Source organism: Triticum aestivum, chromosome 3B, assembly GCF_018294505.1.
Source record: "Triticum aestivum cultivar Chinese Spring chromosome 3B, IWGSC CS RefSeq v2.1, whole genome shotgun sequence".
Classification (NCBI taxonomy): domain Eukaryota; kingdom Viridiplantae; phylum Streptophyta; class Magnoliopsida; order Poales; family Poaceae; genus Triticum; species Triticum aestivum.
Window position 1 is genome coordinate 121,572,527 of NC_057801.1, and position 27,112 is coordinate 121,599,638.

A 27,112-nucleotide genomic window follows, 5' to 3' on the forward strand; every position below is an offset into this window, starting at 1 on the left:
AATTAGTAAGTAAATTAATAAACTAGTTGGACTAGTTTAGTTCTAGTTGAACTAGTTTAGTAAGTAAACTAATAAACTAGTTGGACTAGTTGAATTAATAGAACTAATGTATTTTTAGTAAGATAATTAATATAACTAGTTGAACTACTTTATTTTTAGAAAGAACTAGTTTTTTTCTATTTATAGTAAGTTTATATTTAGTAAGAACTAGTTGAATTAATAAAACTAGTTGAACATGTCATATTTGTTGTTATTTTTTTAGTTTAAGCAATTATTCGGGATGTATTAGTGATAACTTATAAGGTTTTTTGCTTTTGCAAAAATCAAGGAGCCCCTCCATCATCCCCGCAGTCGTCCCCGTCACCGACCCCCTCCGACCTCGAGGTGAGACCAGCCAAATATCCATGTATATCTTGTGTTGCTCAAATAGGATATGTGGTTGCCCAAGTGGCCGTTCATGTTCAGGTTACACCTCTGAGTGGCCTATGTTTTACTGGAGTGTTGATTAATTTCCGTTTCGGCAAATTTCAGGCGCTCGATATGTCCTTTTTTAGCAAAGGTCATGTCGGATTTTTCCGTGAATTCTGCCATGACTTGTGCTAGAATATGTAGGAAATATCGAGTGGCCTGGATTTTCTCGAAAAATAATGATCTAATTTAGGTTTTTAGTACATATATTAAATTGTACAAGTTTAATCTTTGAATTATGAACGTACGAAATGTCGTACTTGGATGACGACAGTCTCCCGGGGGAGTGCAGCTGGTGCCACGACGATCGAGGTCTGTGCGACAGGTTCCTTGAGCTGGACGAAGATCAGCACTTCAGCATTAAGCTCGAGAAGACCTTTGATGTTGAAACGGTACACAACAACGACAAGTGTTTTTTCGTAATTAAGCATGACTTCAACTATTTCAACATCTAATTTTCACCTTTTACAATTCGACTAGCTTATCCCATGCCATGCAAGACGCTATGTCTTGGAGAGGATGGGTTTTGAAGACCATGAACATTTTTAAACAAAGAAAATACACCTAAGGACCCATCATGATATGGATTTTGAAGTAAATCTGTACAATTCTCAGAGCGTAACCCATTTTGGTTGCCAAAATTGGGAAGCACTTTGCAAAATGTATGGTTTTTATGAGGGTATGATTGTCACCATGGATCTTGGTGATCCTGACATCGAGCAAGACAATATGGACATTTGGGTCCTTGTTGATACACTTCCAATTCTACCGCAATGTGAGTTTATCAAACATAGTTATTAACTAATTTATATTGTTTATTTCAAAATAGTTGACAGCTTATTTTGATTCTTCAAAGAATGTGCAGAAGATGGTAGACAAAACCCACTACACTGATGGCTCTGAATTAAATTATAAGGAAAAAAGTCATCTGATTGTATTTTGTACTTATCTTGAGAATTACAATACCTATTATAGAACTCCTCCAAATTATGGTGAATACGTGCCACTAGTGCACGTGTTGAACCACGGTAACTTCTATGGAGATACCCTGGTAAGATTTTTTACTATTACGACATCCGTGCATCTTTTGCATACTTCTAAAACTAGTACATCATTGCTAACTACGAAGTTATTACTATGTTTTTCAACAAAAACTCCCGATGGATTGTGTGCCTCATCTGATGTATCAGAATGGCCCCTTGCAGTTCTGAGCATACTGCCAGGTAAATCTAGGAAGCTCACCTGTGCATATCAGATTTCTAAAACCGATGAACACATGCTCATGAAAGAATGGAAAAAATGTTTGGACATTCGCAAGGAGGTTCTTGGAAGTAACATTAAGCAAAAGGCAAGAATTGGAGACAGGATAATCTCCATTCTCCATAATGGAGAGTCAGGGGCTATCTTGTTTTTTGCTATTTTACCTTAGAGAATGTAGTAGGTCCTAAGAGAATGTAGTAGGTCCTATGAGGTACAATATGTTTATTATGTGGTACAATGTGTTAGAGTTGATGATGAGGAGTACTTGTGATTACGACTAGTGACCAATTTGCTATGTGATGTCATTGATGAAAATGATGATCTTGAGGAGGTGTTATATGACAATGATGTATTATGATTATAAGTTGTTTATGATATGATGATGATGATGATATTTATTATATCATTGGGTGAAAGAACCGCGGATTAGTTTCAAGTGGATGGACATCCACTTGAAACTAGTCCATGGTTCTTTCACCCCGTGACGTAATAACTCATTATGATGTAAAAACAATCTCTAAATTCCTGTTGTATGAAAACTTGTGTAAAGGTGTATGAATACAACATGAAATAAAAAAGAAATAAAATATGAAATAATAGTAGTAGCGCGGGCAGGGAGAAGCGCTACTACTAGTTACCAGTAGCGCTTCCCTGGGAAAGCGCTACTACTAAGTCGATTTAGCAGCAGCGTGGGTTGAGGCACGCTACTGCTAACCTTTAGCTGTAGCGCCGTACTAGTAGCGCTCTAGCCTGCGCTACTGATAGGCCTAAATCCCGCGCCGCTGCTAGGCTTTTCCCTAGTAGTGAATGGGTATATCTAAGTACGTGAAAGGTAATGTCCCCAATTCGCATCCAAACAATTGCCTATAAGCCTCTTGTTCCTCATTGGCTCTAACAAAACAGAACAACTTGCTTTTATGAAAGTTAATCTTCAACCCAATCAATTGTTCAAATAAGCACAACACGAGCTTCATATTTCTTGCTTTTGCCAAGTCGTGCTCCATAAAGATGATCGTATCATCAGCGTACTGTAGGATAGACACACCTCCATCAACTAGATGAGGCACCAAGCCACCCACCTGACCAGCCTCCTTTGCCCTACCTATCAAAATTGCCAACATGTCAACCACAATGTTGAACAAAATAGGACACATTGGATCACCTTGTCTCAGGCCCTTGTGTGTCTGGAAATAATGACCTATGTCCTCATTCACTTTAATTCCAACACTCCCTTTTTGCGTGAAAGATTCTACCTGGCGTTGCCAGGCTTCATCAAAACCCTTCATGCGTAAGGCCTGTTGAAGGAAAGGCCATTTGACTTTATCGTACGCTTTCTCGAAATCCACCTTGAAAACAACTCCATCTAGTTTTTTCCTGTGAATCTCGTGGAGCGTTTCATGAAGGACCACAACCCCTTCTAGGATGTTTCTATCCGGCATGAAAGCAGTTTGGGAATGCTGCACCACAAAATGCACAATCTGTGTGAGCCTATTAGTCCCGACCTTGGTAAAGATTTTGAAACTAACATTAAGAAGACAGATGGGCCTGAATTGCTCAATTCTGACAGCCTCTGTTTTCTTAGGAAGCAGGGTTATCGTTCCAAAATTCAGTTGAAATAGATGAAGCTGTCCAGAGAATAAATCATGGAACAACGACAACAAATCCCCCTTAATAATATGCCAGCACTTCTTATAGAACTCCGCCGGAAAACCATCCGGGCCAGGAGCCTTATTATTTTTCATCTACGAGATGGCCTCAAACACCTCTTTCTCAGAAAAAGGAGCAGCCAAAATATCATTCTCAACAGCAGTAAGTTGAGGAACATCCTCAATCCTAGACTCATCCAGAGAGACATAGTTATCTTCTGGAGGCCCAAACAACTGCTTGTAATACTCGGTTTTGTAAAGTTTTAGGTTCTCCTGTCCTAAAATTGTTCCTTCATCTTGTTCAAGCTGAAAGATCCTATTCTTTCTATGTTTGCCATTGGCAATCATGTGAAAGAATTGAGTGTCTGTGTCCCCTTGGACAACACATCGGACCTTGGCCCACAACGCCCACTTTAATTCCTCTTCACGAAGAAGCTCTTTCAATCTCATCTCTGCATCAAGCTTGGCATGAAGCTCCGAGGCCGGCAGAACCATGGATTCTGCTTTTACATCTAGGGACTGAGTAAGGGTCAGGAGCCTTTCCTTTTCGACCTTGTAAATCCCACTAAGATGCTTAGCCCACCCATGTAGGAAACTTCTCAAGTGCCTGATCTTATTCTGCCAACGCTCAAGCGCAATCCTGCCTCCTACATCCTTAGCCCATTCCCTGGCTACGAGATCAAAGAAGCAGTCTTGTTCAAACCAAGCCAGCTTGAATGAAAATGAGTTTTTGTTTCCCAAGTGGGTAGCCTCACCAGAGTCAACAAATAAAGGCGTGTGGTCAGAAATACCACGGGAAAGTGCCTGAACCATTACGAAGGGAAACTTCTGTTCCCATTCGACACTAGCTAGCACTCGATCCAGCTTTTCAAATGTCGGATTTGGCAACGCGTGAGCCCAGGTGAATTTTCTTCCTGAAAGCTCTATCTCTGTCAGATCCAAGCTTTCAATGATAGTATTAAACATAAGCGACCATCTCCCATCGAAATGTTCATTGTTCTTCTCCTCCCGCCTTTGAATAATGTTGAAATCACCCCCACTAGGATTGGAAGCTGCCTAGAGCCGCAAATCCGAACCAGATCAGCCAAGAACTCAGGTTTGAGTTTGGGCTGTGCGGCACCATATACCGCCACCAGAGCCCAATTAAACCCATCGGCCTTCGAGCGCACCCGAAACTTAACTGCAAAGTATCCCATCACCACACTTTGGACTTCGAGTGAATCGCATCTAACTTCGAGTAAGATCCCACCTGATCTTCCTCTCGGTGGCAGACAATGCCAATCAAAATCAATACCTCCCGATAAAGTGTTGAGAAACTGTGGCAAAAAATTATCTCTACCAGTTTCCGACAATGCGATAAAATCTAGCCTATGCTCGATAGACACCTCTGCAAGAAACCTTCTTTTAGCCAAGTCTTTCAGACCTCTGCTTTTCCAAAAGATTCCTTTCATATTTCGTCATGAAAAGTTTTTAGCCGTACGGATCCTAGCACTCCTACGCACTGCCGAAGCCGGGTAAATCTTCCGCTTCCACTTGTGTTTTGGTTTGTTCTGACCCTCTAACCGGTCCTTGCAACCACGCTCAATGGATCTAACCACAACAGTCTCAAATGTGCCATCCTCCTCCTCAGACTCAGGGAGGGGTGGAACAAGATCCGCATAAAACTTATCGAGCACCCTGACCCCCAAAGCATCAATATCAGAATCATCCATTGGTTTAACCGATGCTAAGTTGCGAATCATCTCTAAAGCCCGCTCTGCCTCTAAATCCAGGATGTCATTGACGGAATTTGAAATTTCACTATCATTACTACCTAGTGAAACTCCTAATTGGTTTGCATTATCAATAATCTCATTATTAGAAAAATGCAAAATGGAATTAGCGGTATTAACCGACATACTAGTAGTGACCTCAACGTCACGAAGCTTGGCCGCCCTCATGGCGCACCGCTGCGGTATGTCGTCAACCTCCGGATTATCCTGGAGACGATAGCTCAATCGTCGCCCCACAGAGACCGGATTCGGAATCCCTCCAAACGCAATAACCTCCTCCTGAGTGACTCTGCTCGGGGTGGGGCCTCCTGCCTCACCCCTAACACGCAGCCGGTCGGCCTCCATCGATGAAACCGCGGGAACGCCTGACAGTGGGGCGCTCCATGGTGCCGCCGACGTCGGTCGCGCCCCGCAGCAAAGAGTCGGAGACAAATCGGGGGAGGGGAGTGCATGGGCCTCCTGCCCATACTCCCCACCCACCCCGGCTCTCAAGCAAGAGGGGCTCGCCGGCGCCATGATACGTCTCCAATGTATCTATAATTTTTGATTGTTCCATGCTATTATATTACCCCTTTTGGATGTTTATGGGCTTTATTCTACACATTTATATCATTTTTGGGACTAATCTACTAACCAGAGGCCCAGCCCACATTGCTGTTTTTTTGCCTATTTCAGTATTTCGAAGAAAAGGAATATCAAACGGAGTCCAAACGGAAGGAAACCTTCGGGAGCGTTATTTTTGGAACAAATCTGATCCAGAGAGCCTGGAGTGCAAGTCAAGAAAGCTCCGAGGGCCCCACGAGATAGGAGGGCGCGTCCCCCCCTGTAGGGCGCGCTCCCCTGTCTCGTTGGCCCCTCGGGCGTCCACCGACATACTTCTTCCTCCTATATATGTCCATGGACCCCGAAAACATCCAGGAGCACCACGAAACACAATTTCCATCGTTGTAACCTTCTGTATCCGCGAGATCCTATCTTGGAGCCTTCACCGGCACTCTGCCGGAGGGGAAATCGATCACGGAGGGCTTCTACATCAACACCATAGCCTCTCCGATGAGTTGTGAGTAGTTTACCACAGACCTACGGGTCCATAGTTATTAGCTAGATGGCTTCTTCTCTCTTTTTGGATCTCAATACAATGTTCTCCCCCTCTCTTGTGGAGATCTATTCGATGTAATCTCTTTTTGCGGTGTGTTTGTCGAGATCCGATGAATTGTGGGTTTATGATCAAGTTTATCTATGAATAATATTGGAATCTTCTCTGAATTCTTTTATGTATGATTGAGTTATCTTTACAAGTCTCTTCGAATTATCAGTTTGGTTCGGCCTACTAGATTGAACTTTCTTGCCATGGGAGAAGTGTTTAGCTTTGGGTTCAATCTTGCGGCGATCTTACCCAGTGACAGAAAGGGTTGCAAGACACGTATTGTATTGTTGCCATCGAGGATAACAAGATGGGGTTTATATCATATTGCATGAGTTTATCCCTCTACATCATGTCATCTTGCTTAATGCGTTGCTCTGTTCTTATGAACTTAATACTCTAGATGCATGCTGGATAGCGGTCGATGTGTGGAGTAATAGTAGTAGATGCAGGCAGGAGTCGGTCTACTTGTTATGGACATGATGCCTATATACATGATCATGCCTAGATAATCTCATAACTATGCGCTTTTCTATCAATTGCTCGACAGTAATTTGTTCACCCGTCGTAATACTTATGCTCTCGAGAGAAGCCTCTAGTGAAACCTATGGCCCCCGGGTCTATCTCTTATCATATTTGCTTTCAATCTACTTTTATTTGCATCTTTATTTTCTGCATCTATATTATAAAATACCAAAAATATATTTATCTTATCATACTTTCTCTATCAGATCTCACTTTCGTAAGTGACCGTGAAGGGATTGACAGCCCCTTTATTGCGTTGGTTGCGAGTTCTCAGTTTGTTTGTGTAGGTGCGTGGGACTTTTGAGGAGCTTTCTACTGGATTGATACCTTGGTTCTCAAAACTGAGGGAAATACTTATGCTACACTTTGCTGCATCACCGTCTCCTCTTCGGGGAAAACCAACGCTAGCTCAAGATAGCAAGAAGGATTTCTGGCACCGTTGCCGGGGAGGTCTTCGCTCAAGTCAAGACATACCAAGTACCCATCACAAACCCATCTCCCTCGCATTTACATTATTTGCCTCTCATTTTCCTCTCCCCCCACTTCACCCTTGCCGTTTTATTCACCTTCTCCTTCCCAATCTCCCCCTCTCTATTTCACTCGCTTTCTTCCGCCTTGCTTTTTGTTTTCCACTATGTCTGAAACTGGGGAGATTATCGTCGATATGGACAATAATGATAATATGGAAAATCCCGAGGCTCCGGCCGATGAACCCCATATCTTGCATACTAAAAAATTTCGAATCGGCAGTGGTAACATCATTGGCAAAGGCGTTATTCCAGATTTCTTTACTTGTTCCGGTGCTTTACCCTTCTTGGGATGTTCCATTCTTCATAAGACTAGTAGTCTTGCGGATGCTATCTCTATGCTTGTAGTTGAACTTGAAAGACAATTTATGCATATGCATCCTTGCATACAAAGAATTTTCCTAGAATTCTCTAATATTGAGCATTCTTCTGTTAAGCGCGCTGTTACTATCTTTTTGGCTCACGAGTTTAGATTTATCATAAGAGAGGCCAAAGAAATCTTTGCGCACTATAGGGTGGACGCCGGTCGTACTCCCATAGAGGCGATCCTCTATGATCAAGAGGAATTTAGGCGTTTTCAATCTTCGGACTACATTGCTTTTAATGAAAACCTTAGAAAAAAGGTTCCTACCAATGTCTTGGTTGATTGCATTAACGAACTTAATAATGATTTTGCTCTTCGAAACAATGAGCTAGGATACTCCCTTGAGTATAGGCTCACAAGATTTTGCCAAAAGAATGCTTTTAGTGATGAAATAGTTGTGCACTATGAAGGGCCAAAGGGGGAACCCGTTCCTCCTGTGATTGATCTTGGGGACATCTGTCCCACCAAATTTAGCCCTTTTGATTACTTTTGCTTGCCTCAAAGAAAACTTTCCGCCGAACGTAGAGAATATGAGATGAGACTTCAAGATCTATCTTATTATTATGGCACGCGTTAGATCTATCCTTGCTTTTATGCCTAGCTAGGGGCGTTAAACGATAGCGCTAGTTGGGAGGCAAACCAATTTTTCCTTTTTTTTGTTTTTGCTCCTGTTTAGGAATAAATCTTGCATCTACTCTCTGTTTAGATGTGTTTTTATCTTTTAATTAGTGTTTGTGCCAAGTAGAACCTATAGGATAAACTATGATGATAGTTGATTTGATTCTGCTGAAAAAACAGAAACTTTGCGCTCACGAGAAAAATTCAATAAATCACAAGAATGTGATTTTGCATTGATTCTTTTTGCTGCTAATCAATAGACAAATTGTCCAGTACTCCCTCCGTCCGGAAATACTTGTCATCAAAATGAATAGAAGGGGATGTATCTAGATGTATATTACTTCTAGATACATCTCTTTTTATCCAATTTGATGACAAGTATTTTCGGACGGAGGGAGTACGTCCTAGTTTGGTAGGATTTTTAGAGTTCCAGAAGTTTGCGTTATTTACAGATTGCTACAGACTATTCTGTTTTTGACGGATTCTGTTTTTCGTGTGTTGTTTGCTTATTTCAATGCATCTGTGGCTAATAAATTAGTTTATAAACCATAAGGAAGTTGGAATACAGTAGGTTTAACACCAAAATAAATAAAGAATGAGTTCATTGCAGTACCTTATGTGGTGGTCTTGTTTTCTTTCACTAACGGAGCTTATAAGATTTTCTGTTGAGTTTTGTGTTGTGAAGTTTTCAAGTTTTGGGTAAAGCCTTTATGGACTATGGAATAAAGGGTGGCAAGAGCCTAAGCTTGGGGATGCCCATGGCACCCCAAGATATTCAAGAGTAGCCAAAATCCTAAGCTTGGGGATGCCCCGGGAAGGCATCCCCTCTTTCGTCTTCGTTCATTGGTAACTTTACTTGGAGCTATATTTTTATTCGCCACATGATATGTGTTTTGCTTGGAGCGTCGTGTATTATATTAGTCTTTGCTTGTTAGTTTACCACAATCATCCTTGCTGTAACACACCTTTTGGGAGAAGCCTATTTGATTAGAATTTGCTAGAATACTCTATGTGCTTCACTTATATCTTTTTGAGCTTGATAGTTTTTGCTCTAGTGCTTCACTTATATCTTTTAGAACACGACGGTGGTGTCTTAATTTTGAAGAAATTGCTAGTCTCTCATGCTTCACTTATATCATTTTGAGAGTCTTTTAGAACAGCATGGTATTTGCTTTTGTTACTGTTGGGGATATACATAACAGGTAGGCCCACGAAGGGTCGAAATATCATGAAGCATGGGGCCCACACAACATGTGGGTCCAGGTCAATTTCATACAGACACACTATCCACTCGGACAAGCAGCATACTATCCACTCGACCAAGCAACATACCATCCACTCGGATGACGGTTCACCACTCGACCGTACGACTCACTCGGATATACGAAGACCAGCAGGCAGCAAGGCAGTCGGCATCTTTCTAATAGTGAGGGCTTAACAGCGGGCTGGCATTATGGCATTCATATCCCACTTTGTAACATAGGAGGTGAGGGGGTGGCGCACTCTATATAAGCCACCCCCACCACTAGACGAGGGGGGCTTCTTCTTCCACCTCTCTCTCTTTTCACCATTAGTCTCAGGACTTAGCTCAGGCACGGGGATCCGTTCCTCTCTCTCACACACATATTGTAATCTCCGGATATATACTCAGATAAAACAAAGCCTCTCCGGAGCACGAGACGTAGGGTTGTTATCTCCACCGTGAGAGGCCCGAACTCGCTAAAACCACCGTGTCACCCATATGCATCTCGATAGATCATGCTCCGTTCTCCTACCCCTCTCTTACTGTCAGACTTAGAACCACGATAGTTGGCGCCCACCGTGGGGCATGGCGTCTATCGAGCCATGATGCAGATGGTTTTTTCATTATCTACACTTAGTTTCCTGTTCGTACAGTTCATCTCCACAACTAGTACTAAAGCATCGCAGAAAGGAGGGGAAAAGATCTACGTTTCTATTCGGCGTCTCGGAGGCACTGTCCTAGCCAGATGCACAGGGCTCCTCTGGCTGGTCGCCTTGCCCGACAACGGCTTCCACGCCGTGGAGGCACTGGCCTAGCCAGCTGCATAGGGCTCGTCCGCCCAGTTGCCCGCCCGACGACGACTTCCTCCGCATGGGGCTTCCCCAGCCGATCGCGGGCTCGACATCGGCATCCGTGCCGTGGAGGCATAGGCCCGACGGGCACCGCGAGGCACCTCCCTTTCTGCTCCCTGGCCGGCAACGCGGAGCTCCTCGGCCCGGTCATCTGCTTGGCAGTGATCTTCATAGTGGAGGCACCCCTCCCGCCGACGCCGCGGGCGCGGTACACTCCTTCCTTCAGCGGCAGCCGCCCGACGCTGCGAGTGCGCGCTGTGGCTCCCCTCGCTGGTGCTGCCAGCTCGACGACGGAGCACCTCCGTTTGGAGTCGACTGCACAAGCCCGAAGCGTGGCAATAAATCGCATGCAGAAAACGATCCACGGAAGAAGGAAACTTCCATCACATGCAGAACGGTATTAACTCTTGCTTAATTACCGCTAATTACCGCTTTCTTGCATGCAGATCCTGGACGGGAGCAATTCCTTTCTTCAATGCGTTAGTTAGCCAGGCAATCACACCTACTCATTTATTGCTAATTACTAATCATTTATTGCTAATTTTGATCTGTTTTGGAGCAAGAGTCCGTCTCTCTGCTCGGACTTGAGCTGCAGGTCAGACGCCCGCTAGATCCGGGCCACCTGCAAGCCGGATAGACTCGCCCACCTCGAGCGAAAAGAACAGCGCTGGGGCGCTCATGAGCACATCCACGCCGAACCTCATCAGCGCCTCCGAGCCTGGCCCTCCAGGTTAGCCTGCCTAGCCAGCTCCACAACAACCGGATCCCAGCCCAGCTGCGGTTCACTCGGACGGGCGGAAGCACTCGGATCACGCGTCCGCTCGGACAAGGCTCACTCGGCCGTGAGGTTGCTGGGTTCACTCAGCCGGCCCTCCACAGCAACGACCATGACCACCGCATTCAACTTGCCTGTGGTTCGACTCCATGTGGCGAACACACTGGTGGACTCGTTTCCATTCAGTGAACGCAACGACAGGTCAGGGCGACCATAGACTACGACAACTGCTTTCACGGGCGCAAGCTTCCCGTGGAGGTTCACTCGACCGCCACATGCTTCATCATCCCGTGGAGGTTCACTCGGGACGCGTCTAGATCATCCGGATGCCCCGCGCATCGTCACTCCGCGGGACACGTCTACTTCACTCGGACACCACGTGCATCGTCACTTTGCGGGACGCGTCTACCTCACTCTGACGCCCGCGCACCGTCACTCCACGGGACGTGTCTACATCACCCGGACATCCCGCGCGTCGCCAGTCCGCGGGACGCGTCTATATCATCCGGACGCCCGGCGCATCGTCACTCTGTGGGACGCGTCTACCTCGCTCTGACGCCCACGCACCGTCACTTGGTGGGACGCCTCTACTTCACTCGGACGCCCCGCGCATCACCACTCCGCGGGACGGGTCTACTTCACTCGACCACCCCGCGCATCGCTACTCCGCGGCAAGCATCTTCATCACTCGGCCACCCCGCGCACCGCTACTCCGCGGGACGGGTCTACTTCACTCGGCCACCCCACGCACCGCTACTCCGCGGGACGAGTCTACTTCACTCGGACGCCCCGCGCGTCACCACTCCGCGGGACGGGTCTACTTCACTCGACCACCCCGCGCATCGCTACTCCGCGGCAAGCATCTTCTTCACTCGGCCACCCCGCGCACCGCTACTCCGCGGGACGAGTCTACTTCACTCGGACACCCCGCGCGTCACCTCTCCGCGGGACGGGTCTACTTCACTCGACCACCCCGCGCATCGCTACTCCGTGGCAAGCATCTTCATCACTCGGCCACCCCGCGCACCGCTACTCCGCGGGACGGGTCTACTTCACTCGGCCACCCCGTGCATCGCTACTCCGCGGGACGAGCCTACTTCACTCGGACGCCCCGCGCGTCACCACTCCGCGGGACGGGTCTACTTCACTCGACCACCCCGCGCATCGCTACTCCGCGGCAAGCATCTTCTTCACTCGGCCACCCCGCGCACCGCTACTCCGCGGGACGAGTCTACTTCACTCGGACGCCCCGCGCGTCACCACTCCGCGGGACGGGTCTACTTCACTCGACCACCCCGCGCATCGCTACTCCGCGGCAAGCATCTTCATCACTCGGCCACCCCGCGCACCGCTACTCCGCGGGACGGGTCTACTTCACTCGGACGTCTCGCGCGTCACCACTCCGCGGGACGGGTCTACTTCACTCGGCCACCCCGCGCACCGCTACTCCGCGGGACGGGTCTACTTCACTCGGACGCCCCGCGCGTCACCACTCCGCGGGACGGGTCTACTTCACTCGACCACCCCGCGCATCGCTACTCCGCGGCAAGCATCTTCATCACTCGGCCACCCCGCGCACCGCTACTCCGCGGGACGAGTCTACTTCACTCGGACGTCTCGCGCATCGCCACTCCCCGGGACGGGTCTACTTCACTCGGCCGCTCCGCGCGTCGCCACTCGGTTGGTCACCTCATCACCACTCGGCCGCTCCGCGCGTCGCCACTCGGTTGGTCACCTCATCACCACTCGGCCGCTACGCGCGTTGCCACACGGTTGGTCACCTCATCACCACTCGGCCGCTCCGCGCGTCGCCACTCGGTTGGTCACCTCATCACCACTGGGCCGCTCCGTGCGTCGCCACTCGGTTGGTCACCTCATCACCACTCGGCCGCTCCGCGCGTCGCCACTCGGTTGGTCACCTCATCACCACTGGGCCGCTCCGCGCGTCGCCACTCGGTTGGTCACCTCATCACCACTCGGCCGCTCCGCGCGTCGCCACTCGGTTGGTCACCTCATAATCACTCGGCCGCTCCACGCGTCGCCACACGGTTGGTCACCTCATCACCACTCGGCCGCTCCGCGCATCGCCACTCGGTTGGTCACCTCATCACCACTGGGCCGCTCCACGCGTCGCCACTCGGTTGGTCACCTCATCACCACTCGGCCGCTCCGCGCGTCGCCACTCGGTTGGTCACCTCATAACCACTCGGCCGCTCCGCGCGTCGCCACACGGTTGGTCACCTCATCACCACTCGGCCGCTCCGCGCGTCGCCACACGGTTGGTCACCTCATCACCACTCGGCCGCTCCGCGCGTCGCCACTCGGTTGGTCACCTCATCACCACTCGGCCGCTCCGCGCGTCGCCATACGGTTGGTCACCTCATCACCACTCGGCCGCTCCGCGCGTCGCCACTCGGTTGGTCACCTCATCACCACTTGGCCGCGCCGCGCGTCGCCACTCGGTTGGTCACCTCATCACCACTCGGCCGCCCCGCGCATCGCCACAGGTTGGTCCCCTCATAACTACTCGGCCGCCCCGCGCGTCGCCATCGGTTGGTCACCTCATAACCACTCGGCCGCCCCGCGCGTCGCCATCGGTTGATCACCTCATCAGCACTCGGCCGCCCCGCGCGTCGCCAATCGGTTGGTCACCTCATCACCATTCGACCGCCCTGCGCGCCTTCAGACAGCTAAGTCATTTTACATTCTGTTATTTTCGTCTTCCCGAGTATTCCATAATTCACACATCAGGTTCACTCGGAGGCCACACCACCGAGTGTACCTCTACGCTCGACTGCTTATTTTCACATACTTGCTTAGTACTGGTTATGTGACTCCGAAGTCCAACTTCCTTTTTTTCGCATATATCATTCACGAACACCATGTGTCGTTCTTCATTTCGAGTTTGCATCGGTCCTCCGGGGCTGCAACTCAGTCAAAACACTACACTCCCGTTTTATTTTAGCCAGTATTCCAACAAGTTCAGTAGGATTTCTCGCTTCGGCAAGTGCGAACGAATCCTTCGCTCTTTTAAACTTTTGCTGGTCAACCAGCAAGCCCCTTGCACTCCCAGCGGGTGTCTATGGGTGTTATTCACACAAATCATTTCAGCACACATCAAATTTCCTCAAGAAATTATTGTGTTGACTTGTGCCATTTTTTACACAAGTTACCGCGATCACTCGACGGTCCTAGACTCGGTCTCCATACTGGTCCTAGCGCACCACAACACTGACTTTGTCGCCCTGTTGATTTCAAACACGTCCGGCCAACCCCTCTATGGAATTCTCTTCATCGTATCAATGATATAGACCTCGTCGGGCATGAGACAGATAAGTCCCTTTCATAATTAAACTTCACACTTCACTCTTTTGCGAGTTTGCTTCTTCCAAGCATCACTCGGAAGCTTCTCCTCATCTTTACCCAAATCCGACTCGATGAATTACAAATCATCCATTCAAAACTATATTTCTCATATTCCGACATGTCCGTTGTCGAAGCCTGTAGTATGCTCGGGGGCTACGCCGCACTCGGGAGCTGCATCTCATTTGGAATGACACTCTCCTAAGTGGTCGAGTACTTCATCACCAATCAGACCCTTCACTTCAACAAGTACAATCGATCTGTCACTTTGACAAATTTCATAATCACCCAGACACTCTGCGTGCCATCTTCGTTCCTACTCAAATTCAGTTGTCGCACCGGTCTTGTTGCGCCACAGCCACACTACACCGACCTTGTCGCTACATCAGCTTCAAAAGCATCTGGCTAACTCCTTCGAGGACCATTTTTGCCACTCAGCTGGACACTTAGTCCTTCACTCGGCCGCCCCGCGCGTCGCCACTCGGTTGTGCGCGTCTTCACCACTCGGCCGCCCCGCGCGTCGCCACTCGGTTGTGCGCGTCTTCACCACTCGGCCGCCCCGCACGGCACCACTCGGTTTTGCACGTCTTCACCACTCGGCCGCCCCGCGCGTCGCCACTCGGTTGTGCGCGTCTTCACCACTCGGCCGCCCCGCGCGGCGCCACTCGGTTTTGCACATCTTCACCACTCGGCCGCCCCGCGCGTCGCCACTCGGTTGCGCACGTCTTCATCACTCATCCGCCCCGCGCGTCTCCACTCGGTTGTGTGCGTCTTCACCACTCGGCCGCCCCGCGCATCGCCACTTGGTTTTGCACGTCTTCACCACTCACCCGCCCCACGCGGCGCCACTCGGTTTTGCACGTCTTCACCACTCGGCTGCCCCGCGCGTCGCCACTCGGTTATACACGTCCTCGCCCCTCGGTCGCCCCGCACATCACCATCAGTTGGACATGTCTTTACCTCTACACCCCCAGCACGGGAACGGCTAAGTTACTCATATGGTCAAACCTCATATCACACTCTGTAGCAAGCTTACCTCCTTCGAGCATCACTCGGGGGCTACGCGCGGCAGTTGGCCATGTCACCCTCAGGGGTTACGCCCATTTGGTCAACCTGTTGATCACATCAAGATATTCTTCTGACCATACATGCTCGGTTCGCCGAAGATCTATAAGTGAAGCACGTCCACTTGGATAAATACCCCTTTTCATGCAAAAGGGTAAAAATGAAGCGCCATCGCTGAATCGTACAGGCGACCTTACTCATCGTTCGTACAACCACCTCGTTACGCATCCATCCGATTGATTCAATTCCAGACAAAGATATTTGCCATACCAACTGCATGGAGGTTTACCGAGAGACTTAAACCCTCTGCCAGACTCTTCTAGTCCGACAGAGGCTCGGGGACTACACCCAGTGGGTGCACTCAGCGTGCCCCCACTGGAAGAGGACTCAGAAAGAAACATTTTGCTCGATGCAAACCCATCTCCAGTATTACTCGACCTCCGAGTCAGAGAAGAACAAGTTCGATCAGTACCAGCTAAGAAGAGTTTTAGTTCTCTCATACTCCCGCCGACTGCCCGCAGTCGACAGAAGTCTCGGGGACTACACCCAGTGGGTGCACTCAGCGTGCCCCCACTGGAATGGTATCCACTCGGAACGGTCCGCCCAACCCGAGTGACGGCCAAACAACAACAAAAAGACAGGCTCTAAGACTCCCGCCGACTGCCCGCAGTCGACAACAGTCTCGGGGACTACACCCAGTGGGTGCACTCAGCGTGCCCCCACTGGAATGGTATCCACTCGGAACGGTCCGCCCAACCTGAGTGACGGCCAAACAACACTAAGACTCCCGCCGACTGCCCGCAGTCGACAGCAGTCTCGGGGACTACACCCTACACCCAGTGGGTGCACTCAGCGTGCCCCCACTGGAATGGTATCCACTCGGAACGGTCCGCCCAACCCGAGTGACGGCCAAACAACACTAAGACTCCCGCCGACTGCCCGCAGTCGACAGCAGTCTCGGGGACTACACCCAGTGGGTGCACTCAGCGTGCCCCCACTGGAATGGTATCCACTCGGAACGGTCCGCCCAACCCGAGTGACGGCCAAACAACAAAAAAGACACGTTCCAGGCGTGAAGAAATTTCGAGTAATCAGTTACTCGATGTAGGCCCAGCTCCAAATCACTCCAAAAAATTCTATAAGGCGAGTTTAACGCTCCTCCATGGACCTGTTTTGAACCTTCTTCTAGGATTCAAAGCGTGAAACTCACAAGTGTGGATCTGAAACCGACTCGTATTGGCGTTCCTCCGGGATAAGAATGGCATCTCTCTAAAAGAGCAGTCCATGTGTCAATCTGGTTGCACGGATTTAATGACACGCCCATACTCAGATCACGAGTTAAACCTCTCCCGAGAGATGAACGAATGTCACCAAGTTGCTCCTCACAGACGCTTACCTCGATTAGTCGGGAAGCATGGTGCCGGAATCCATTGAGATTTTGTTCAAACCTTGGTTGTCTGAAAGCGCGGCGACATGTACCGAGTATTTCTGTAATCACTCGGACCAAACTGTGTCTTACACCAACTCGTTCTGCAAAATCGCAATCGATTCGGGGGCTAATGTTGGGGATATACATAACAGGTAGGCCCACGAAGGGTCGAAATATCATGAAGCATGGGGCCCACACAACATGTGGGTCCAGGTCAATTTCATACAGACACACTATCCACTCGGACAAGCAGCATACTATCCACTCGACCAAGCAACATACCATCCACTCGGATGACGGTTCACCACTCGACCGTACGACTCACTCGGATATACGAAGACCAGCAGGCAGCAAGGCAGTCGGCATCTTTCTAATAGTGAGGGCTTAACAGCGGGCTGGCATTATGGCATTCATATCCCACTTTGTAACATAGGAGGTGAGGGGGTGGCGCACTCTATATAAGCCACCCCCCACCACTAGACGAGGGGGGCTTCTTCTTCCACCTCTCTCTCTTTTCACCATTAGTCTCAGGACTTAGCTCAGGCACGGGGATCCGTTCCTCTCTCTCACACACATATTGTAATCTCCGGATATATACTCAGATAAAACAAAGCCTCTCCGGAGCACGAGACGTAGGGTTGTTATCTCCACCGTGAGAGGCCCGAACTCGCTAAAACCACCGTGTCACCCATATGCATCTCGATAGATCATGCTCCGTTCTCCTACCCCTCTCTTACTGTCAGACTTAGAACCACGACAGTTACAAAGTTGGTCCTAGAATGATGAGCATCCAAGTTGGGTATAATAAAAACTATCATAGGAAGTGAATTGGATGCTATGATCAACTTGATACTTGATAATTGTTTTGAGATATGGAGGTAGTAATATTAAAGTCATGCTAGTTGGGTGATTATGAAGAATGCTTGTGTTGAAGTTTGTGATTCCCGTAGCATGCACGTATGGTGAACCGCTTTGTGATGAAGTTGGAGCACAATTTTATTTATTGATTGTCTTCCTTATGACTGGCAGTCGGGGACGAGTGATGGTCTTTTCCTACCAATCTATCCTCCTAGGAGCATGCGCGTAGTGCTTTGATTTTTGATGACTTCTAAATTTTTGCAACAAGTATATGAGTTCTTTTGATTAATGTTGAGTCCATGGATTATACACACCCTTTCACCCTTCCACCATTGCTAGCCTCTCTTGTGCTGCGCAATTTTCGCCGGTACCATACACCCACCATACTCCTTCCTTAAAACAGCCACCATACCTACCTATTATGGCATTTCCATAGCCATTCCGAGATATATTGCCATGCAACTTTCCACCATTCCGTTCATATGACACACATTACTTTTGTCATATTGCTCTTTGCATGATCATGTAGTTGACATCGTATTTGTGGCAAGGCCACCTTCATAATTTTCATACATGTCGCTCTTGAGTCATTGCATATCCCGGTACACCGCCGGAGGCATTCATATAGAGTCATATTTTTTCTAGCTTTGAGTTGTAAATCCATAAAAGTGTGATGATCTTCATTATTAGAGCATTGTCCTCGTGAGGAAATGATGATGAAGGCTATGATTCCCCCACAAGTCGGGATGAGACTTCGGACTTTACAAAAAGAAAAAAAAGGGAGAAAAGAGAAAAAAAGAAGAAGAGAAAGGCCAAAAAGAAAAAAAAGGGAAAAGGCCAAAGAAAAAAAAGAAAAATAAAAAAAAGAAAATGAGAGAAAAAGAGAGAAGGGACAATGCTACTATCTCTTTTTCCACACTTGTGCTTCAAAATAGCACCATGATCTTCATGATAGAGAGTCTCATATGTTGTCACTTTCATATACTAGTGGGAATTTTTCATTATAAAACTTGGCTTGTATAATGATGGGCTTCCTCAAAAGTGCCCTAGGTCTTCTTGAGCAAGCGAGTTGGATGCACACCCACTTAGTTTCTTTTGTTGAGCTTTCATATATTTATAGCTCTAGTGCATCCGTTGCATGGCAATCCCTACTCACTCACATTGATATCTATTAATGGGCATCTCCATAGTCCGTTGATACGCCTAGTTGATGTGAGACTATCTTCTCCTTTTTGTCTTCTCCACAATCACCATTCTATTCCACATATAGTGCTATGTCCATGGCTCACGCTCACGTATTGTGTGAAAGTTGAAAGAGTTTGAAATTATTAAAGTATGAAACAATTGCTTGGCTCGTCATCGGGGTTGTGCATGATTAAATACTTTGTGTGATGAAGATAGAGCAATAGCCAGACTATATGATTTTGTAGGGATAACTTTCTTTAGCCATGTTATTTTGAGAAGACATGATTGCCTTGATTAGTATGCTTGAAGTATTACTATTTCTTATGTCTTTATGAACTTTTATTTTGTATTATTTGGATCTGAACATTCATGCCACAATGAAAGAAAATTACATTATGAATTATGCTAGGTAGCATTCCACATCAAAAATTCTCTTTTTATCATTTACCTACTCGAGGATGAGCAGGAATTAAGCTTGGGGATGCTTGATACGTCTCCAACATATCTATAATTTTTGATTGTTCCATGCTATTATATTACCCCTTTTGGATGTTTATGGGCTTTATTCTACACATTTATATCATTTTTGGGACTAACCTACTAACCGGAGGCCCAGCCCACATTGTTGTTTGTTTGCCTATTTCAGTATTTCGAAGAAAAGGAATATCAAACGGAGTCCAAACGGAATGAAACATTCGGGAACGTTATTTTTGGAACAAATCTGATCCGGAGAGCCTGGAGTGCAAGTCAAGAAAACTCCAAGGGCCCCACGAGATAATAGGGCGCCCCCCCTGTAGGGCGCGCCCCCTGTCTCGTGGGCCCCTCGAGCATCCACCGACGTACTTCTTCCTCCTATATATGTCCACGGACCCCGAAAACATCCAGGAGCACCACGAAACACAATTTCCACCACCGTAACCTTCTGTATCCGCGAGATCCCATCTTGGAGCCTTCGCTGGCACTCTGCCGGAGGGGGAATCGATCACGGAGGGCTTCTACATCAACACCATAGCCTCTCCGATGAGTTGTGAGTAGTTTACCACAGACCTACGGGTCCATAGTTATTAGCTAGATGGCTTCTTCTCTCTTTTTGAATCTCAATACAATGTTCTCCCCCTCTCTTGTGGAGATCTATTCGATGTAATCTTTTTTTGCGGTGTGTTTGTCGAGATCCGATGAATTGTGGGTTTATGATCAAGTTTATCTATGAGAAATATTGGAATCTTCTCTGAATTCTTTTATGTATGATTGAGTTATGTTTGCAAGTCTCTTCGAATTATCAGTTTGGTTTGGCCTACTACATTGATCTTTCTTGCAATGGGAGAAGTGCTTAGCTTTGGGTTCAATCTTGCGGTGTCCTTACCCAGTGACAGAAAGGGTTGCAAGGCACGTATTGTATTGTTGCCATCGAGGATAAAAAGATGGGGTTTATATCATATTGCATGAGTTTATCCCTCTACATCATGTCATCTTGCTTAATGCGTTGCTCTGTTCTTATGAACTTAATACTCTAGATGCATGCTGGATAGCGGTCGATGTGTGGAGTAATAGTAGTAGATGCAGGCAGGAGTCGGTCTACTTGTCACGGACGTGATGCATATATACATGATCATGCCTAGATAATCTCATAATTATTCGCTTTTCTTTCAATTGCTCGACAGTAATTTGTTCACCCACAGTAATACTTATGCTATCTCGAGAGAAGCCTCTAGTGAAACCTATGGCCCCGGGGTCTATCTCTTATCATATTTGCTTTCAATCTACTTTTATTTGCATCTTTATTTTCTGCATCTATATTATAAAATACCAAAAATATATTTATCTTATCATACTTTCTCTATCAGATCTCACTTTCGTAAGTGACCGTGAAGGGATTGACAACCCCTTTATTGCGTTGGTTGCGAGTTCTCAGTTTGTTTGTGTAGGTGCGTGGGACTTTTGAGGAGCCTCCTACTGGATTGATACCTTGGTTCTCAAAACTGAGGGAAATACTTACGCTACACTTTGCTGCATCACCCTCTCCTCTTCGGGGAAAACCAACACTAGCTCAAGACGTAGCACGCCACAGGAGGGGCGGCCACCCTAGGCGCCCCACGGGAAGAGGGCGCCGAGGCCACCTGCCCTGAGCCCCCTCCAGAAGGCGGAGCCGCCACCTGCAGCTCCGGCACCGCGAGAGGAGAAGAGGGTGTCGTGGCCACCTGCCCCGGACCCCCTCCCGAAGGTAAGACCTCCACCACCGAAACCGCGTCCTAAGCAGGAGAGGGAGTGGCCGCCTGCCTAGACTCCTCCTCTAGAACGGGACTCACATCATCCTCAAAATCCAAGGTAGGTAACATGTGCTCAAAAACCTCGTCTGACTCCATCCGGTCACTCCAAAGTCTTGGAGGTGCAGAAGCAGGCTCGAACGAGCCAAATCTCAGAGACGTCATAGGCACCGAAGAAGGTGGTGCCCACCCATCCCCGGACGTCTGAGAAATGGGCTCTGGTCCATTGGACAACTCTCGTCCAGCATCATCGACTGGTGCCTCCTTAGCACCCGAGCTATCATCTCCCTCGTGCATGTCAACATCAGTCCCAATGGCAGCCTCGGCGAACAAGTCCTCATCCTCAAACTCAATCACAAGGTTATAAATCTAGCCTCGATATGTCCAGTTGACCACATCAGGCACAAACTCAATATCCAGAACACTCACTAGTAGTTGGGCTCCCGTGAGCTCTGGTAAATGCCATATCCACTCTCTCAGTTTTCCCCACCATAATACCCAAGCTAGCCGCGACCCTCGCATCCTGCATTGGCTTCGAGGGAGCCCCGGAGAAACGCAACCAAACCTGAGTAAGAGGCTTACCCTGAGGTTCGACCATCTTCCACTCATGGAACTCGAGGATACATTTCGTACCTGGCACTTTGCACATCCCAAAACTCAGAAGTCTCTGCAGATCCTGAACCGAAGGGAACTCCACCCTAAACATTTTTGCGTCGAGTCTAACAAGCTCCCACTGGAAGTCACCTGGGGCTAACTCCTTCAGCCTCTGCACAATCTGGGTCTCAGAGACCTCTCCTTTGGTGACTTTGACAACCCCAGTGGTCAGACTCTGGGTCTCCTCAGGAATCTCCCTCGTGCTAGGAGACTCAAAGAATGTGAGCTCAGCACAATACACTCCATACATCATGAGAGACGGTATCTAATCACGCAAAATCGGACATTCCCCCGTGTCATGTGCCGGCTTGCCACAAGTATCACATAGTTCAGCCACCCATTCAGCTATAAAATGACTCTTCTCTCCACAACGATAGCACAACATTTTCTCCTTCTTGCGCGCCCACTTGGACGCTCTGTCTGAATCAGCTCTGTCTGTTGCCTCCACTGACACTGGCACCATGGTCTCATTCCCAGGTATCTCAGCATTAGCGAGCTCCGTCACCACATCCATAGCCTGACCGGACAGCACCGTCGCCTCGGCGGCCCCGGTGGCAGCCGTCTGCTCGATGACAGCAGGCGGAGGAGGCTGCCGTTGACGGAACCGACCACCTCGACCACCATGATGCCCATGGAAACCACCCCGCTGCCGATAACCCGGGCCAGACGCACCCTCAACAGAGCCACCCGGAGGACCGAGAAAAGGTCTCTCCGTCGAGCCATCACTCTGCCAGGCATATCCACGGCCACCACCCATCGATGAGGAACCACCGTGTTGGCCATCCCCATATGCATTATAACCATCATCTCCCCATTGACCCCGGGGCGTTTCAGAAGCACCTCCAGCACCCGTGTTATGAGGCGGCGGCGGTGCGAGCGTCTACACCGGCCCAGACCAATTCTGCACCGGTCGCGCGATGTAATGAGGCGGTGGAGCCGGCCGAGGATGATGACCGGGCGTCACACCCTAGATCCCCGGTGGAGGCGGCCGCGGTGCACCACCCCGCCCCACAGCAGCAGCGACAGTCGGTCCAAGCGCCATCGGGAGAGAACCAGGAGCCGAGCCGCCCTGTCCCACAGCAGGCCGCAACGCCGAACCCTGCAATGGCCGCCGGGCCCCGGATAGAGCCGCCCCGCCATGCCCCGAAGCCGCAGGCGCCGTCCCATGAACTACCACAGCACCACGACCAGCACCGGTGCCCGTCGGCGGCACAACTCCGCGGCCAGAGCCAGAGGACGGCACCAGTGGGACAACACGCCCGGTGGCCGGCGATGGCGCGACCCCGCCGCGACAAGCCCCGGTCGGAGCAGCGGGCCTCTTCCCCGGCGGCAAACCCGCTCCCCGGCCAGCCATGGCCCCTAGGGGAAGAATCCGTTTAGCACACCCAAAACCGCAAGAACGAAGACGCGGCTTCCTTCGCTAGAAAACCCTAGCGCCCAGCGAGGAAGACGTCGATGTAGCGATCGATTTGCATGCGGCGTCGCACTCCAAGTTGCTAGGTACCGGACAAGTCTGGGCCACATACCCAACTCTCCCCGGCCAAACAACAGTAAGCGGAGCCTCAGCTGACACCGGCCCACTTCGGCCCAAAAGTGAATTCAAACGCTCGTTCCAAGCTGCGGCGACCTGGATCGCCGGCATCGCCGGCGTCGCAGCCGCGGTCCCCATCAGCGCCGCACGAGGCCTAGCCCGACGCGCATTCTTCCTCCTCGTAACAGTGATCCACGAATCCGGCGAAATCATGTCGAAAGGCGTCAAATTTGGTAGACTTACCTTAGGCAAAGGACCCTTCCATGGCCGGATTGCCGTCGCCGCCGTTCTCCGATGCACGACGCGACGGATCATCTCCTTCTTCTCTCCCGCATGAAGCCCAAGTCTGGCCGGATAGTTGGGTGGCAAGACTTCATCGACCGTCGTTGCCACATCATCTTCGTCGTACCCGGAATTGGAAAACTCATAGATGAGATCGGAAGGGGTCAGAGACGCCGGAGAGGTCGCCGGCGAGTCCCCATCCTCGTCCACGTCGTCCTCATCGGACTCTGCCAGAGCCCAAAACCGGCCGCCGACTTGCCGGCGATCCCCGGCCAATGATGGCGGGGCGCCCGCGGTCGCCCGCTTGATCGCCCCCGCCATACGCCTCATCCTTGAAGTACTCCGATAGCATAGCTAGAGTTGATAGTTCAGCCACGAGTCCACGACAAACTCAAAGCTACTATTTGTACACTAAACTACACATAGATATTATAACATGTATAACCTCCGTATCAAAATGTAAGACATTTTTAAGGTTAGTTTAGCGTATAAAATCATCTTATATTTTGGTACGGAAGTTGTACTTGCATAATCAGAGTTTCGTACTAACCAAAACAAAAACAAAGTATTTTAACATCTGGAGAGTGGGAGAGATCAATCTAATTAAGGTCTTGGATGGCAAAATGAAACAATGATACAACGTCTGGCAAAATTGATGGTGATATACAAGATCCAAGAGATATCCTAAAACATGAAAGAAGAAACATCTTTCCAATATCTCAAACCACAATGTTGTGTCCTCCGAACCTAAAAAGTAAAAACGAAGAAAACGTTGCCCGGTATCATACTAAAAATGGGACTAATTAATCTCGAGAAGAAAACTTGTTGGCTCTTCCGAGTCCAGCAAAAGAACCAATGAATTTTGGTGTCCTACTCCCTTAATTATTGCTTTTACGTACTTTGGATCGGCTGATCGATCGGGTCAAGAAATGAAACAGGTAATACTATAGCTGCTAGTAGAAAGACCCAGCGCCGGCCACCTTGCCATGGTGGAGCATGCTGTGGGCGATGGTGTCTCGCATCTGCCCAGCGGCGGGGGAGGGCACGGGGTCATTGGCGACCATGTGGTTGTCGTCGTCTAGGTCGAGCTCCAAGCCCTGCAGCAGCTGGAGGTCGAACGGTTCGCCGCTGCGCTCGCAGATGTTGTGGAGCGCGCAGCAGGCGCCGAGCATGACGGAAAGGTCGTCCACCTTGACCTCGGTGCGCCTCTGGAGGCAGGCCCATCGCGCCTTGAGCTTGTGGAACGCGGTCACGGCCACGGCGCGCGCCTTTGCCACTCTCTCGTTGAATTCGTGCTGCGTCCACGTCAGGTTCTGGTGGGAGTAGGGCACCAGCATCCAGTCCGTGAGCGGGTAGCCGGCGCCGCCGACCAGGCGCATGCCCTGGCCAAGGGTCTCCCCGGTAAGCTTGGGCTTGTTCATCGACCAGAGGAGGAGGGTTTGGTCGTCGGCCATGGCACCTGGGCCGACGCAGATGTCGGTGAAGGTCCCGTCCGCGTCCACCGACGCCTGCAGGGTGATGCTGTAGCAGGTCTTGCTCTTGCGCGCCGTGGCGCGGGGGTTTAAGTAGTTGATGACGTGGTGCTTGGGCGCGATGATGGCGACGTGGGTGGTGTAGACGGCGCCGATGATGCCCGGGATGCCCGACAAGGCCTCGAACTTGGCGGCGTTGGTGGCCATGGCGGCGGCGTCCGGCCACCGGATGACGTTGGGCGCGACCGTGGCCTGGATGGCGGCACAGACGTCGAGCACGAGCTTGTGGCAGGTGGAGACCCCGATGGCGAAGCGATCGGCGACCTTGCGGAGGGGCTCCCCGTTGGCGAGGCGCCAGACGCAGACGGCGACGCGCTTCTGCACGGGGATGGCGGCGCGTAGCGCGGTGTCCTCCTTGCGGACGGCGGCCGCCAGCTGCTCGCAGAGAACCTGGAACGTGGAGGGGGACATGCGGAAATGGTGCCTGAAGTCCGCCGCCGGGTAGCCCGGGCTGCTCGCCGTGTCCCACCACGCGCTGTGGCGGTCCTTCTTCCACAGCCGCCTCCCTCCGCCGCCAACGCCCTTCTCCCCCGTCATCGTGGCCAGCGCCACAGACTCATCCACCATCTCGCTTCGGCCGTCTTCGTTGCTCCCGCCGCTAGCGGTCTCAATCGAGCCCGACGGCGAGCGCTGCCTCTTGGACCCCCGCGCCTCCGAGACCCACGGCGCCCCTCCTGTCCACTCAGCTCCCAGGGTGACCATGCCCTGCACCTGCGGCACCCCAAACCCCACCGACGACTCCACCACATGAAGCGCTAGCCCGCCACTGGTATCCATTGACTCCCACAGCGAGTTCTGCCTCTTAAACCCCGGCTCCCCCTGCCCCTGCGGCGCGTCAACCTCCATCGCCGACGCCCCCCTCTTCTTGCTCCCCTGCGGGTTCACCGGAGCCGGCAGAGACTCAGGCACAGCGTCCTGCTCAAAATAGTAATCGAGGTAGGACAGGTCTCCGCCGTCAGCCATGTTTTGGGAGGAATAGTGCTGCGACCCCACGTAAGGCTGGTTTCTCATCATCTAAGTAGAGTTTTGTGGGTACGGTGGAACAGAAACAATGGTGGACTGGGAGATGGAGGAGAAGGAAGAGACGAAGAGGAGCAAGTCGATCCTCCCGCAGAGAGGGATTTATAAAGGTTCTGGGCACGCGGAGAGAAGGATGGAAGGAAGGAAGGCGACGGTTGGTGGCGGCGCGACGCTGGAACCGCGGCTCGCTCACGCGGTCGGGGAGAACATGGGAAAGCAGCGAGTGGGAGAAGGCGCCTCGCGACGTCGCTCTCGAACCCCAGTGAGTGGGAGTAGTCCGATCGATTGCTTGGGTGATTGGTCCGTTGCCGAAAGAATGTTCTGACGCCGCCTCATGGGCATGGCGCCGTCGCTTTGCGTCACGACTGGCGTGCTGTACGTACGTGTTGGGCTACCAGTATTATGTTTATTCAAATGTTGTGCCGTGGGGATTAGTATTGGACTGGTTACGCTAAAAAAAGAACGAAATGGATTGACCCGTTGGTGCTACGTTATCCTCGCAGATGAAAAAGATATGCTTTCACAGTAAAAAAATAAAAGAAATGCGACGCTCATTCATTGAATAATTGTTTTGTCGACGAGTATAAGTAGCTCTTTTATTGCCGGGAATTTATTTATAGCTGTAAGAGATATTTGGGTTGGGTACCGAAGATGTAGGTCGTGATCCTGCCGTGAAGAATTGTCCTATGTGCAGAACATCATTCTCGCATAGGGCAACTAGCATAAGAGCATCTCC

At 50.0% G+C, this 27,112-nt stretch overlaps 1 protein-coding gene across 1 annotated transcript; it reads right to left on the minus strand.

Annotated features, from left to right (window-relative positions):
* Positions 1-24,409: 24,409 nt before the first annotated feature.
* LOC123064999 (protein ANTAGONIST OF LIKE HETEROCHROMATIN PROTEIN 1-like) lies at positions 24,410-26,437 on the minus strand. The gene has a single exon (XM_044488374.1). The coding sequence runs from the start codon at positions 26,368-26,370 to the stop codon at positions 24,778-24,780; it is 1,593 nt and encodes a 530-aa protein (XP_044344309.1). The 5' UTR covers positions 26,371-26,437; the 3' UTR covers positions 24,410-24,777.
* Positions 26,438-27,112: the final 675 nt, after the last annotated feature.